At 38.8% G+C, this 16,519-nt stretch overlaps 1 protein-coding gene across 6 annotated transcripts in view; it reads left to right on the top strand.

The window, feature by feature from the left end:
- The window catches only part of NVL (nuclear VCP like), a 90,258-nt gene that overhangs the window by 17,086 nt on the left and 56,653 nt on the right, over positions 1-16,519 (top strand). For all 6 annotated transcript variants that reach the window (XM_055581975.1, XM_055581970.1, XM_055581973.1 and 3 more), the window contains 6 exons: positions 57-133; positions 692-826; positions 2,276-2,377; positions 4,515-4,632; positions 11,107-11,251; positions 15,673-15,937. In XM_055581975.1, coding sequence (XP_055437950.1) covers positions 57-133; positions 692-826; positions 2,276-2,377; positions 4,515-4,632; positions 11,107-11,251; positions 15,673-15,937 — 842 coding nt within the window. The remainder of the gene's footprint in view (positions 1-56; positions 134-691; positions 827-2,275; positions 2,378-4,514; positions 4,633-11,106; positions 11,252-15,672; positions 15,938-16,519) is intronic.

The raw sequence follows: 16,519 nt of genomic DNA, 5'->3' as shown, positions 1-16,519 counted from the left end.
TTCTGAGTCGCTACTGAATCACTAATCTTTTCACCTCCTCCTTTTTTGTTTACCAGCTAAAGCCAAGGGGCTAGAATTACAGATCTCCAGTGTGAAGTTCGAAGACGTCGGTGGCAATGATACAACATTAAAAGTTAGTTCAGATTCAGAATTTCTACCTCAAATGGGTAGATTACCAATCAAATAAGGCCTTCAAATAAGGTATTCAATAAGGTATTCAAATAACGCCTTCCTCTTTGTATCTAATAGGAACTGAGTCTAGAAAAGGAGGCCAGGAAGGTGAGAAGGGCAAGCCTGACTTGTCCCCTTCAGGGTCATGAGGGATACAAGAAACATATCTTCAGTTTTCTCACCATTTTAGCTACAGTGTGCATAAGATACTTGCTTTATCAGGAGTAGCACTTTAACAGTTGTAATGGTTAGTTTTTTTGTGTTTACTCTGTTTCAGTTACTATGCTAGTTACTATTCATTCTTTCTGCAAGGTAGGTATTATTACCCTTTGGAAATGGAAGCTCACAGAGGGGTTATTGCTAATTCCTCATGACAGTTACCAGAACAGGATTCAAACTCAGGTGTAAGTCTAAAACCTGTCTACTGCATGTTGCTGCTCCAAAGAATAGGTCCTTTCATTCCACATTGATTCATTCCCTTTGGGGCTGTGAAGGACATTGTTCCTGTTTATTCCTACAGGAGGTCTGCAAGATGCTCATACACATGCGTCACCCAGAGGTGTACCACCACCTGGGCGTCATACCCCCACGTGGAGTTCTTCTTCATGGACCACCAGGCTGTGGGAAGACATTACTTGCACATGCGATTGCTGGGGTGAGGTTTACTGACGTTTGTTTGCTTTTGTTCTTTTGTTGTTACTTGTTTTTATTTTTTCTCATTGGTCAACTCGAACCAGACTTGGCGTATTTTCAGGAGGACTGATCCCTTCATTCTTTTCATGCTGCTCTTTGTGAGATGGTTTTTTTTTTTTTTTTAATGTATCCAATTATATGGCAAGGGTCGGGTGGGAAGCCAAATAATATACTTATGAACAACCCATTTTTTTAACCCATAGTTCTTGTTTTAGTTTTAGTTCTTACCCATTGTTTTAGTTCTTGTTTTTAGTCCCTGTTCTTTCCCTTTAAGCTAGTGGTTTTCAAGAGCAATAAAATTAAACTGGAGGATCATATTTTACATAAAACCAAATTTATTCAGAATTTGCATCCAGAGTCATGTTTTTATCCTTTTTAGTGTAAAAATGTCCTTTCTTAAATGGTGATAATAGATACTCAGTTGGCAAAATAAAAAGTTAGCAATTTTCATTGTAGCCCCATCAGGTTTCTCGGAAACTGTAAAATGCAAAATGTCCCAGTAAGTTTAGTTTGAAGAGGAGCACACTGTCAGTCATTAATAGATCGTGTGCTTTGAAAGAAAATTGTTTTTCTAGGAGAAATTGATAGATGTGCCTCTTTTATTCATTTGTTAAATAAACCTTTTGTGTGACTATTGCATGCCATACATTGAGACATAGTGATAAGTACAAGAAACTCAGTTTTTATCTATAAGGGGTTTTTCGATCTAATATGCGAGACACATTAAACTGTCTTTCACACAAATAAATGTTGCTTCATGGTTACATTTACACTGAGTGGGAGACCAGAAGTGCAGAATGCTATGTGGTATGTTGTTGGTATGTTGCTTTTACCCACGTTAAGAATTAGGGTTAAAGAGAATATCATTGAGGAAGTGAAATTTCAAGATAGTCAGAAGAATAGTAGGGTTTAGGATGGGTTGTTGCCAGTTATATTGGTGGGACAGTGGTAGTTTCTCTTCTTTTAAGAATCTGCCTCCTCTGACTTGTTACTGGCTATTTCTCTGGGTTTCTTTGGTGGAGAAATGCCAGTAGGGTGTGTGGGAAATGACTGTGTCACAACTCCCTGCTGTTTCATATCCAGCAGATAAATAACAGAGATTTGTTTCGGCTCAGCTCTAAGTAAGGGCAAATATATTTCTTAAGATTCAAGACCCTTTATTCAGAAGAGATAATAACAGTTTTATGATATCTGTAAAGTAAAAATAAGTAGAAAGTATCTAGTCGATGTGTTTGGATATAATTTCAGATTTTTAAGTAATGTTTTTCATTGGAACAGTACAAAAAGATACGACGTTCCTCAGAAAATTGGTCGTTTAAAAAATGTAATTTTGAGAGAGGGACTGAGTAAAGAAAAAGTAGGTAAGTGAAACTTTGAAAATTTAGTCATTTTTTAATATATTTGTGCATAGGAACTTGATCTTCCAATTCTCAAAGTAGCTGCTACAGAGATTGTATCTGGAGTGTCTGGAGAATCCGAACAGAAGCTAAGAGAACTATTTGAACAAGCTGTGGTGAGTCAGCTAATGACTGTAATGTCAGGTTGTCAGATCGTATAAGGCTATATGGAAGTTCTTGTTTTCTTTAAGGTTGGTATTTGTTAACATGTTCACTGGCTATTCTTTTCTAAACGTAGTAATTTGTTCCTCATGATGGCTAAATGTTTAAAGTAGATTAATTGATAGATTGTTGGGTAAAATAATCTGTTTAATCTGAAAATAACATAATTGGTGAGAAGTTCTGACTGTCATACCTATAGCGATATGCTAAAAATAGGTTATCCTTGTGATATATTTTTTTTTATTCTGATTATAACTCATTAAAATTTGGCTGCTTAAGAACTTCTGAGGAAGATGACATTTGTATTCCATTGAAGTTTTATCTTCAGTATAGTGTTATGGTTAAATGTACTTTCAAGTTAGAAACAGAGGTTCAAATCCTTAGGCCACTGCATACTAATTGTGTAATCTTGGGCAAGAGATTTTACCACTCTTAACCCTGTGTTTCCTTACTAGCAAATAATACTGATCAAATCTCATGGGGTTGTTGATTGTATTAAAGGGTTTATGTAAATTTTTAATGTAGTGTCTAACACATAGCAAAAGCCATGTAAATACTGGCTATGACATCATGCTCATTTGACCAGTCACTGGTCATCACTGTGGTTAAGAAGTTAAAAATACTGATAAGTTTAATTTTACATTGTCATCATATGCATCCCAAATACATTGGGACTGGTGACTATGGCCAGTGCATCTGAAATGCAAAGCTGAGAAGATAAAGTATATTTTACCAGAACTTGAAAATGTTTTTTTTAAATAGTAAGAAAGTAGCAAAATTTGTTACCTAGTCCAAGCTCTGTATTGCTTGCTGTGGCAGGTCAATAAATTGTTAACAAGTAGTTGGGGCTGCTGCTGCTGCTAAGTCGCTTCAGTCGTGTCCGACTCTGTGCGACCCCGTAGACAGCAGCCTACCAGGCTCCCCGTCCCTGGGATTCTCCAGACAAGAACACTGGAGTGGGTTGCCATTTCCTTCTCCAGTGCATGAAAGTGAAAAGTGAAAGTGAAGTCACTCAGTCGTGTCTGACTCTTTAGCGACCCCATGGATTTCAGCCCACCAGGCTCCTCTGTCCATGGGATTTTCCAGGCAAGAGTCCTGGAGTGGGGTGCCATTGCCTTCTCTGGAAGATAGACTGCTGCTGCTGCTAAGTCGCTTCAGTCGTGTCCGACTCTGTGCGACCCCATAGACGGCAGCCCACTAGGCTCCCCCGTCCCTGGGCTTCTCCAGACAAGAACACTGGAATGGGTTACCATTTCCTTCTCCAATGCATGAAAGTGAAAAGTGAAAGTGAAGTCGCTCAGTTGTGTCCGACTCCTAGTGACCCCATGGACTGCAGCCCACCAGGCTCCTCCATGCATGGGATTTTCCAGGCAAGAGTACTGGAGTGGGGTGCCATTGCCTTCTCCGGAAGATAGACTGGTGTCCCCCAAACCATCCTCCCTGGGTTAGAATATAGGTTTTTTTAATTCCAAAAAGGAGAAGGGCTAAAAAGTCCTTGTTCCAGTCAGACTCCAGAGGGAATGTGTTCATTTCTTCCTTCCTGTAGTCATTCACAGGTGGGCCTGGTCAGGATGTTTCCTGTGAGCTAAACATAGACTGGCATTAGAAAAGCTGTGGGCACGTACAGAAGATGCAGTGGAGGGTGGGAAGGATACTATGCAGAGCACAGCTACGTTCTTTAAGGCGTTACCTGTTTTCCAAAATGAGCTTGATTTGTTTGTTAACTGGTGTACAACAGAAAGACAGGTAACCACATTTGTGTTTATGGTGAACACAATGATGAATGAGAATAAAAGAGACAAAGGGAAAAATTAGTTATTAGTTCTGTGTTTATCTAGCTCTGAACCAGTGCTATGCTTGTACGATGCATAACAGCCAATACTTAATAAACATATGGTCTAGTACCCCTCTTTTCCAGTCTCCCCATTTCCTGGTGAAAGTCAGTACAATAAGATAGGTGTAAACTGCTTTCTTTAGGGTAGTTCTTTTGGTGAATGGTCTCTGAACTTTAAGATCGAAAAAAACATATATACTTAACCACACCAGTATAGGGAATACATTTACATTTATGATTTTTTTTCTTATTTCTAGTCAAGTGCACCATGTATCCTCTTTATTGATGAAATTGATGCTATTACCCCCAAAAGAGAAATTGCTTCAAAAGATATGGAGCGAAGAATTGTAGCCCAGCTCCTAACCTGCATGGACGGTGAGTTTGAAACAGTGAATTCACTTTAAGATAATGTTTTTTTTTAAATATTGTAAGATGTGAAGATATGAAATATTTAAGTAGCATAAAACTTAGAGTACAAAGCAGAAATCCTTTTCTTTTCATAAAAAATTGTATCATTAATTTTTGGAGTATATCTTATTATTTATTTTTAACACATTTACACACACATATAAATACACTAAAATCTTGTGTTGCTTTTTCCAATACTGTGCACCGTGCACACTATTCTATACTCTTTGTATCTTAATAATATCTTGGAAATGTTGCCATTTAAAAAAAAATTTCATTTTTAATTGATGATTGGTTTACAACATTGGTTTGATTTCTGTCATACATCATCATGAATTAACCATAGGTGTACATATGTCCCCTCCCTCCTACCTTCTGCCCAAATGTTGCCATTTTAATCCATTTATATCTACCTCTTTTTAATTGCTGCTTGATATCCTTTAGAACAAATTCATTATATTGTACTTAAATATTTCCATTTTGATGGATATTCAAGTTGTTTTGATTTTTGCTTTACAGTGAACTGTAAAGGATATCCTTAAATGGGCCTTTTTGGTACACATAAATTTTTCTAAGATGAAATAATGGTTAAAGATTACACATTTAAAATTGTTATAAGAAATGGCAAATTGCTTTCCAAAAAGCCTTTTCCATTTACATCTTTACCAGTACTATTCGAGAGTCACCCTTCCTCCAGATTTTTCACAACACTAAATTGTTTTAGTTTATGACACTCTTGAGGGATGAAAAGTGGTATGTTTGTTGTTACTTGCATTTCCCTGATTACTATTGATGTAGATCATCTTTCCATAGTTTTTGGCTTTTCATATTCTTTCCAAAATCCCTTTTTTTATCTTTTTCCCATTGATTGAATTTTTAAAAATTTGAGTGAATACTATATTTTAATATATTATAGAAACAAATCCTTTGTTAAATATAGTACAATTCCTTCCTATCTGTAACTTGTTTTTCAGTTTTGTTTAATGGTTTTTGGATACAAATTTGGAAGAAAGAAATCAGCACAAGTAGAACTTCTGGAACTAGATCTTACCTGCTGGAAAATAGCATATGTTTTGTGTACATAATAAAATTTGAAATAGTATGTAATTTGCATTTCTTGTGATGGTAGGTTGTAGGTTGTTTATTCTGCTGTTTTATTCTTATGTAAAATTTTCTTGCAATGTCTTAAGGCCTATGTTCTGAATTGCCATCTTTTTAAATTTATTTTTTAATTGAAGGATAATTGCTTTACAGAATTTTGTTGTTTTCTGTCAGACCTCAATGAATTACCACAGTTTATTGAAGCTAATATGTTATCATAAGATGCACCATCATTTTATGTACATCTGAGAAGGAAAAAGACGTAACACCAATCAGAATATGACATAATGCTTATTACATTGATAGTATAAGCATTCTGATTTCAGAGATATTAAAATGTGGAAAAATGACTAAGTATAGGGATTAAGCAGACTGCTTATTACTAGAACATTACTGAAAGCTCTGTTAGTTGAGGTTTTTGGTGTGTCTCTGTGTGTGTTTTAAGGTTTCCTTTTTTAAAACAGAATAGGGAAAACAGTAAACAATTCAGTTTACATAGTCAGCCTGTTACTGAACTGAACTTGGATCCAGTTGCATGACGCCCAGCAAAAGCCAATTTACTGACGCTGGGTTGTGGTGAAAGAAAGTATGGTGTTTATTGCACGGTACCAGGCAAGAAGAGTAGGTAGCGAATGCTTGAAAGACCCAAATCCCTGATGCAGTCAGGCAAGGGTTTTTAAAGGCAGCGTTAGAGGTGAGGGTTTCAGGGTGCATGAAATCAGCTCTTGGGACATTTTTCTGATTGGTTGGTGGCATGGTGATGTTTCGGGAATCTTAATCATCAGCCAGTCTGGGGTCTCTCTGCTTGTGGTCGGCATGTAGTCACTGTGCTCCACTGGGTAGAGGGTCTTACTTTCTATAGAACAACTCAAAGATCCCTACAGATTGTTATCTATATATCCCTTCCTGTGACTCCCTGGTTCTAATTATTAGCTGCTTGAGTTCACTTTTTAGAACTCTGGGAGGACCAGACAAGAAGCAGAGGACATGGAGGGGCTTGTACCCAGGAGAGCCCAGCAGGATCTTGCTTGGTCTCAGCCCTCCCTTTTCTTTGAAACTTCTCAGTGCTGAGGGGGAACAAGAGTGAGACAAAACAGGAAATAAAGTGTTGGATAGAGGTGTCAATCATAAATTCTGCAGAGGAACTTTATTTTGGGGGGCTTGTTTCTTTCTCCCTAAATAACCTGTGACTTGTAGTCATTTTTCTTCCTACAGTTTGAGAATTTTGTAAAAACATGATTAATTCAGAGTTTATAAATCTGAAATTGTAGTAATTTTAATAACGAAACTCAGATGTAATTCTAATTACTAAGACCTGTGAAGGATGTTAAAAATACCATTTGTTTATGAGAAAACTGATACACAGCTGAAGGCCAGATGCAAACTGAGTCATTGGCAAAGTATCAGCTAGAATCCAGATATTTATTTACACATACAATTAATGACCTACCCACGAATGCTTTATTTATGAGAGCTGTTACCCAAGAAACGTGTTAACTAGTTTTTTTTATTAACTCTGTAAAAAGAACTGAAGCTTTCATTTTTTTAAATACTCAGAAATTCATTCTTTTGGCTAATGTAACTTCAGTTTAAAAGATCAAGTCCTCTAGAAGAGGGAGAAAAGGAATGAAGTTTGTCTTATAGTGGATGGCCAATCCTAGCTGAGGTCTGATTTTTATCTTTCTAGAAGCTTTTGAAGCAACCTTTATGTTGCTAAGTATTGATTTCCTGGGGAAGGATTTTTTTCATTACTGAAGATTTAACAGATTTCCATGATTGTTCTTTTTGAATTCTGTTACTAACCCTTGTTGTGTTCAGAGCTCATCACCAAGACTGTATTGTCTGAGCAACATGAACTAGCAAAAGGAAGCTGACTGCTGCCCTTGGTCATGTTTCTAGCTGTGAGAATGAAAGCAGCCCTGAGTTAGCAGGGGGACAGCTTTGGCTCTGTGCCTGCATTAGTGCAGGGAGGGTTCAGTTATGAGAACATCTTTCTGTGACTGCAAGCATGTAACTCATGGTGCTACCTCAATTACGGGGTGTCGCCTTGTTACCTATGAAATATAGGTCTCTTCGTTCACGGATCTCCTTTTGTAGCATATGAGTCTCTTTTTTTTAGCTAATTCCCTTTTTTCAGTTTTCAAAAAGTGTTACAGAGCTTTCCTCTCTCACTTAAAGATATACCTTATGCATATTTTCTTTATTCAAAGAGTAATTACTTCTTTATTCAAAGAGTAATTACTGCCAACTAAATGCTTCTAATTTGGTTTTGTTTTGTAACCCCACCCATGTAATTGTCTCTCTGCCTCTGCCATTCACTGAAACTAATCCCAGAAAGGTCATTGACAATTCCCACTGGCCACATCTTTGGGCGTGCTTTTAGCCCTCACCCCTCTGAACCCACCTCTTAAAGTTAACTGGTGGACGGGACTCTACCGAGAGTAGTGCTGGCCCAGGGCAAGCACCCAGTGAGTGTTAGCAGTGGGTCTGGGAGCATCTGATACTGTGGTTACCTTGTCCTTACAGGTGTCAGCATACTTGACTTGAGTAACACATAGTCCTTCTCCTGTTCTCTGATAGCTCTCTAGCACTTTCTCTTACTTGCCTCCTTTCCCCCATCCTTTAAAGAAAGATATTCCATAAGGTTTTACACTTGATCTTCTTTTCTTCTTGCCCTCTCCCTACTTCCAACTATCTCCTGTTCAGCTCATCTTTGGAAAACTTTCAAATTACATCTCTAACCTTCATTTCTGATAAACTTCCAACCCATGTTCACCGCTGCCTGCTAGATACTTGCAGGTAAGTGTCCCACGTCCCCTCATACTCAGTAGGTCCACTGGCTTCGCCTGTGGCCCTTTCTGCTGTCTGACCCCCCTTCTGTATTCCATATTTAAGCTAACAGCTTCCAGACTGAGTTGTCTTTGTCTCTTCCTTCTCCTCCTCCTTCACATTGAATCATTTGTGTAGTGCTTTTGATTTCATCTACAACTTGGACCTTGAATTGGGGTTTTCTTTTTTATTTCCTTTGTGCCTGCCTTCACTCATCTTTTACCTGATTATTGTATTCAAATCACAGCAAACTCTTGTATTTATTCCTTTTTATTCCATTCACAATTATTATTAGAGTTATCTTTCCAAAACACACATCTTAACAGAAAAACATTTCGTGGCTTCTGTTGGCAAAAGAATGTTCTATAAACTTCCCATGACTTGACTGTTAGAGGACTTGGTTAGCCATTACCTGTGTGTGGGGCGGGGGGCGGCGTGGTTGGTGTGCAAACCTCAGTCTCTCCGCTACTCCACTCTGGTTCAGTTGTGAGAAATAATACGTGTGGAAGGCACACTTTAGGCCCTGTATTCCGTCCATGAATAAAAATCTGTGTCTAGATTAGTTGCCAGAGCAACTGGAGACTATGTTGTATTCCCCCGTCTCAGTGCCATGAGTGTGTTTGAGATACTTACTACTGTGTCTTGCCCAGACTTCCTGATGGTGAACCACTCTCCCTGTCTAAACATGGCACAGCTGTTTGTACCTCTGTGCTTTCACTCATTCTCTTTCTTCCATGTACAATTTCATTAGCCTGTATCTCCTTGTTAATAGCCTATCCACCCTTTAAGCCTTTTTGGAATGTTACCTGCTCCCTAAGTTCTTCCTGATTCCTCAGTCTGAATTCATAATATCTTCCATTGTATCACTGCAGTGCTTTGTTTATACTTCAGTTCAGTTGCTCAGTCGTGTCCAACTCTTTGCGACCCCGTGAATCACAGCTCGCCAGGCCTGCCTGTCCATCACCAACTCCCGGAGTTCACTCAAACTCAGGTCCATCGAGTCAGTGGTGCCATCCAGCCATCTCATCCTCTGTCATCCCCTTCTTCTCCTGCCCCCAATCCCTCCCAGCATCAGGGTCTTTTCCAATGAGTCAACTCTTCACATGAGGTGGCCAAAGTATTGGAGTTTCAGCTTCAGCATCAGTCCTTCCAATGAACACCCAGGACTGATCTCCTTTAGGATGGATTGGTTGGATCTCCTTGCAGTCCAAGGGACTCTCAAGAGTCTTCTCCAACACCACAGTTCAAAAGCATCAATTCTTCTGCACTCAGCTTTCTTTATAGTCCAACTCTCACATCCATACATGACCACTGGAAAAACCATTAAGTGAAGTGAAGTCACTCAGTCGTGTCCGACTCTTTGCGACCCCATGGACTGGACCCTATCAGGCTCTTCCATCCGTGGGATTTTCCAGGCAAGAGTACTGGGGTGGATTGCCATTTCCGTCTTCAAGAAAAACCATAGCCTTGACTAAATGGACCTTGGTTGGCAAAGTAATATCTCTGCTTTTCAATATACTATCTAGGTTGGTCATAACTTTCCTTCCAAGGAGTAAGCGTCTTTTAATTTTATTGCTGCAGTCACCATCTGCAGTGATTTTGGAGCCCAAAAAAGTAGTCTGACACTGTTTCCACTGTTTCCCCATCTATTTCCCAGGAAGTGATGGGAACGGATGCCATGATCTTCGTTTTCTGAATGTTGAGCTTTAAGCCCACTTTTTCACTCTCCTCTTTCACTTTCATCAAGAGGCTTTTTAGTTCCTCTTCACTTTCTGCCATAAGGATGGTGTCATCTGCATATCTGAGGTTATTGATGTTTCTCCCAGCAGTCTTGATTCCAGCTTGTGCTTCTTCCAGCCCAGCGTTTCTCATGATGTACTCTGCATAGAAGTTAAACAAGCAGGGTGACAATATACAGCCTTGACGTACTCCTTTTCCTATTTGGAACCAGTCTGTTGTCCCATGTCCAGTTCTAACTGTTGCTTCCTGACCTGCATATACTGTGCTTCAAATAGATTGAGTTGCTTGAGGACAAAGTTTGTATTTTCCTCACATCTTTCACGTATTGCTGCTAATGCTGCTAAGTCGCTTCAGTCGTGTCCGACTCTGTGCGACCCCATAGGCGGCAGCCCACCAGGCTCCCCCATCCCTGGGATTCTCCAGGCAAGAACACTGGAGTGGGTTGCCATTTCCTTCTCCAGTGCATGAAAGGGAAAAGTGAAAGTGAAGTCGCTCAGTTGTGTCCAACTCTTAGCGACCCCATGGACTGCAGCCCACCAGGCTCCTCTATGCATGGGATTTTCCAGGCAAGAATACTGGAGTGGGGTGCCATTGCCTTCTCCGTTTCACATATTAGGCATTTAATAAATGTTAGTTTTATATTCATATATATAATATATCATTGTCATTGTGTAATACTTTCTCTCTAACCACTTAATAACTTGGATAACATTATTACCCTTAGTGTCAAGTGTCTTGTTCACCACTCATCCTCTGTCTGGTTCTTACTAGATCTGAATAATGTGGCTGCTACAGCTCGGGTCCTAGTCATTGGAGCTACCAACCGACCAGACTCCTTAGACCCTGCTTTGAGACGTGCAGGAAGGTTCGACCGAGAAATATGCCTAGGTATCCCAGATGAAGCGTCCAGAGAAAGGTATACTCTTACAGAATGAAGTTTGTATGCCACTATGTCATCTGAACTGCATGTTTTGAAAATGAGGGGTGAGAAATGCCATGAAGCCTTCTTTCTCTCTTATCTCTTTCTTTATGTGCCAGTGAAATTGATTTGAAAAGGAAAAAGCCCACATTAAATTAATGCTTAAGAAAACAATTTACTCACTAATACGGCAGTGGTTTCAGGCTGCTTTTCCAGTAGTGATAATGGACTTATGTCCACACTCATTTGTCTGATCTTATTAACAATGTCTTTTGTTTTTTAGGTGGCTGTCAGCCTAGGGAGAGTGTTTAGAGCTATGGAATAGTGCTCATTGGTTCACACGTGGGTTAAATCTGAGTACCATATTTTAACCTGTTGCACTAATCTGCCTAAAACCATAAGTCCCCTGACAGATAATTGCATGGCAGCCAGAGAGTTGAAAGCTGTCTGTTTGCTATAAGACTACCCTTTCCTAGTAATTGGGTTTGAAGGTCCACAGAGCAGAGAGGTGTCCACCAGCATCTCAATAACAAAAATATCTGGGGAGGCACTGTTCAGGCAGTGGAGTAAAGGAAATCTAGTAAAGAAGTGTTCTGAAATACTGTATTTATAATGACTTTCAGCTTAAGTTCATGACACTAAATTGCTGCACACGATCACCAGCGGCTTTTAGGGAAAGTAGTATATAGTGAAAGGATAGGCATGGGGACAGGGAAGACGGGTAGAGATGAACAGGAGACTTCATGAGTGCTGAACATAAAACTGACCAGAAGACACTGGGCAGGAGAAAGCATTAGGAAGAAGAGGTCATCCTTCCCTTCTTGCTAATACTTAATGTGGCTTCCGCTTTTGATTGATTGGCAGTTGCTTCTTCAGCTGTTGTATTCAGCGTCATCTATAGGTATGCTCATTGTGTTCTCACATGTATTAATATAATCTTTAAACGGTTACTCAACTATTCAAGTTAAGTTGTTTGTATTTATTTAGGAAACATGTATTAAACATATAGTATATGTATACTAATGGGATAGGTAATGTAAGGAATGTAAAGAATTCTAAATCCTTGCTTTTAGGATGTTTACAGTACTGAAAGAAAAATAAGGCCTGTATCCTTTATCAAATCTTTTTTTGGTTAAGTGTCAAACTTTATCATAATAGAGACATAGACACAGTAAAGCCCACCATCCCTACTAGATAAAATTGTTCCTTGATCCACTCACTATTCCATCTTCAGTAGAGTCCTTAAAGGGCTTTCCTAGGTAAGTCATATTTTGAAAATATTTAAGCCTACAGAAAAGTTGAAAGAATAATACAATAAATATATGTATGTCCTTTAGCTGAATTTACCACTTGTTAACATTTTGCTATGTTTGATTTCACTCTTTATGTAAAAACATCATGTGTGTATGTGTGTGCGCATGTGTATATATATTTATTTTTTGCCAGCCCACATGAAGGATAGTTGAAGAAATCATGATACTTTAGCTGTAAATACTTCTGTGTAACTATACCATTTTCACAGTAAATAAACTTAACACTGATAATAATATTACTCAGTACAATCTATTCTGATTTTCCCAGTTGTCCCCAAATGTCCATTGTTCTTTTAATCTTTCATTTTTTTAAAACCTAGAATAAAGGAGCAAACCTGCCATGTAGTTGGCATGTCCCTTTAATCTCCTTTAAAAAGTCTTTAGTCATTCGATATGGACATATTTATAGTTGACATGACATAATGCCTGGGATTTGCATTAAAACACTCCAGAGGGGGAAAAAAGTAGGGGATAAATAAGACTGTGAAAATGTTGATAATTGTTGAAACTGAGTGATTAAAAACATGAGGGTTCATTATTGTGACAGTTTTAAAGCATATATTTGTAAATTCTCTGTCCTCCTCTTAGTGGGAGGTGGGTCCGTGTCTCCTCTTCTTGAATCTGGGCTGAGTGACCCATCAGTCAATACAGAATAGGGGAACTGATGCTACAGGACTTTTCTTCCAGGGCTAGCTGATATGCTGTAGACAGTGTAGAGCTCAGTTTCTGAGTCCAGGCCACCTGCTCCAGCTTCTTTACTCAATTGTCTTAAAACTGGAAATCTCTTAATGGTAGTTTTCTCCTCCTTTGGAGTTTCCATGTCAGTGTTAGTCTCTCAGTCGTGTCTCTTTGCGACGCCATGGACTATAGCCCACGAAGCTCCTCTGTCAGTGGGGATTCTCCAGGCAAGAATACTGGAGTGGATTGCCATTCCCATCTCCAGGGGATCTTCCCAACCCAGGGATTGAACCCTGGTCTCCTGCAGGCAGATTCTTTACCATCTGAGGAGTTTCCATAGTATGATGACCAAAGTTACATTTTTTTAGGAGTAGACTGTTAATGAAAAAAGGATGATATTTATTTTATGTTAGCTATTTTTTCTTTAACATTCTAAATTTCTTAGTATTCTTATGCATAGTAGCAAATCAGATCTGTGTTTTGAGGAAGTAGTTCTTTTTTTTTTTTTTTTTTAATTTATTTATTTTTGGCTGTGCTGGGCTTCGTTGCTGCTCAGGCTTTTCTCTACTTGTGGTGTGCAGGCTTCTCGTTGATGTGGACTTTTTTGTTGTGGAGCAGGGGCTCTAGGTTGTGGGCTTCAGTAGTTGCAGCCCATGCACTGAGTAATTGCAGCTCCTGGGCTCTAGAGCACAGGCTCAGTATTTTTGGCACATGGGCTTAGTTGCTCCACAGCATGTGGAATCTTCCCAGATCAGGGATCCAATCTGTGTCTCCTGCATTGGCAAGCAGATTCTTTACCACCAAGCCACCAGGGAACCCCAGGAAATAGTTCTATAATGAACTTTTTCTTCACTCCTACTATTTACAGTATCTAAGTGAAAATTTTCATTTATAAGTAATGTTCATCTGCTTCTCTTCTGTTCACTTACATGATCCCAAAGGGTGTTTCTATAACTTATTGTCCAGTAGCTTGACATATTAAACTATTTGTTTCTCTTACACATTTGAAAATTTCACAACATGTTATTTTGTCCAGGTTAATGTATAATATCACAATATCTAAATAATAATAATGAACATTTATTGGGAACTTACTATGCATCAGCCAGTGTTCTGGCACCTTTGCATATATTCACCTAACATCCCTATGATTAAGTGCTATTATAATATGTACTTAACAGATGAGAAAACTAAAGCACAGAAATGAAGTAACACGGAGTGGCAGAGCTGACTTCAAACTGAAGTGGTCTGGTATCAGACCTTTTGTCCAGAATATCTTTACTATTTTTAAATTTTATTCAGTATTACCAGAAATTATTTTAAGTATTCCTTTAGTGATAATAGACTTCCCTGGTGGCTTAGACAGTAAAGCATCTGTGTGCAATGTGGGAGACCCAGGTTTGATCCCTGGGTCTGGAAGATCCCTTGGAGAAGGAAATGGCAACCCACTCCAGTACTCTTGCCTGGAAAATTCCATGGACTGAGGAGCCTGGTAGACTACAGTCCATGGGGTCACAAAGAGTCGGACACGACTGAGCGACTTCACTTTTTCACTTTTAGTGATAATAATTATCCAGAAGTCCACATTTCATTGACACATACCATGTTGCCAGTTGAGTTCAGCAAAGTTTCTCACACATGAAATACAGGGGATCAGCAGTAAATAAAGATGAAATTGGAGAAATAACTGTCCTAATATAGGATTGAGTATTAAAGTTTGTATCAGCATAACTTTTCGTGATGAATAAAGCTAATGGTTTGAGTTTAGAGGCTTTTTTTATTTTTAGCAGATGTCTGTTTAATTTACGCTAAAAGAATTTACCTTATATTCTTATAAATCATTTATCTTATTTCTTCTGTAATACTGTCAAACTCTTAAAGGCAGAATATTTTTTAAAAACCTATTTTTTTATTCTATTGTCTAATACAGCAGATATTTATAACTTAATCCCTAATAGAATAAGGTGGGATATATATTAGAGAGTTAGCATTTGTTAAATAAGGGAACTATTTGATCTTATATTATGTCTGTTAAGTGAACTGTTTGATCTTAAATTGTGTCCGTTATAATACCATTGACAGAGAAGAAAGAATTCCATAAACATATATAGTTTTTAATATTTGGCTGTGTCGAGTCTTAGTTGCAGCACTCAATATCTTCGTTGTGTCACATGAGATCTTTATTGTTTTGGTGTATGGACTCTCTCTAGTTGTGGCCGGGGGCTCAGTAGTCACGGCGTGGGGACTTAGTTGCTCCGTGGCATGAGGGATGTTAGTTCCCCAACCAGGGATCAAATCCGTGTCCCTTGCATTGCAAGGCAGATTTTAACCTCTGAACCACCAGGGGAGTCCCCATAAATATATTTGGTGACTTATTTTTACTAGTAGGTTAGGAATCTCAATTTCTTTTCCTTGTCTTTTCCACAGAATACTTCAAACTTTGTGCAGAAAACTAAGACTTCCGGAAACGTTTCATTTTCGTCACTTAGCACACCTCACGCCGGGCTTCGTTGGTGCTGACCTGATGGCACTCTGCCGAGAGGCAGCCATGTGTGCAGTCAACAGGGTCCTAATGGAGCTGCAGGGGCAGCACAAGAAAAATCCTGAGATGGAAGCTTCGCCCTCTGAAGGAGACCAGGAAGAAAGGACTGGGGCTGAACCCACTTCTAAAACACAGGTGCTTTCTATCCAGGTACCTTAAATGACCTTAAACTTTCCATTTGAATGTTTCTAATTTGTGTTAACCTTAAAAGCAGGCAGGTGTCAGTGTTGTTGGAGTTTGCGATTTTCTGTTTCACTGGAATTGTGTCTTTAAAATAATTGTTATACCCAGTATATGTAAAATTTCCGAAGTACAAATTTTACTTTTTTCAGTTGATTCCAAATAAATTCCCTTTGTAATAATGATTATGAAATCTAGAGCAGGAGTTGACACATTGTGGCACGCTGTGGCCCACCTGCTTACCTCCTGTTTTTGTAAATTAAAATTCTGTTGAAGCATAGGCATGCTCACTTATTGATGTAGACTCTTTTTCTGTTTTCATACGTGACAGCAGGATTCTCATAGGTGTCTGTACAGCAGAGAGTGCACGACTCACAAAGTCTCTGGTGTTTACTCTCTAATTCTTTCCAGAAAATTTGTCAACTCCTGTGATAACACTGACATTTGGTTATAATTCCAGGTTATCTTTTGTTAGGCAGACTAAAATAGTCTGCTGACATAACCATATCCTTGGCCCTAACTTCAACTAGGGGACAGTGCTGGGAATGTGAG

Source organism: Bubalus kerabau, chromosome 5 (assembly GCF_029407905.1).
Source record: "Bubalus kerabau isolate K-KA32 ecotype Philippines breed swamp buffalo chromosome 5, PCC_UOA_SB_1v2, whole genome shotgun sequence".
Taxonomy (NCBI): Eukaryota; Metazoa; Chordata; class Mammalia; order Artiodactyla; family Bovidae; genus Bubalus; species Bubalus kerabau.
This window is presented reverse-complemented; position numbering and strand designations above follow the sequence as displayed.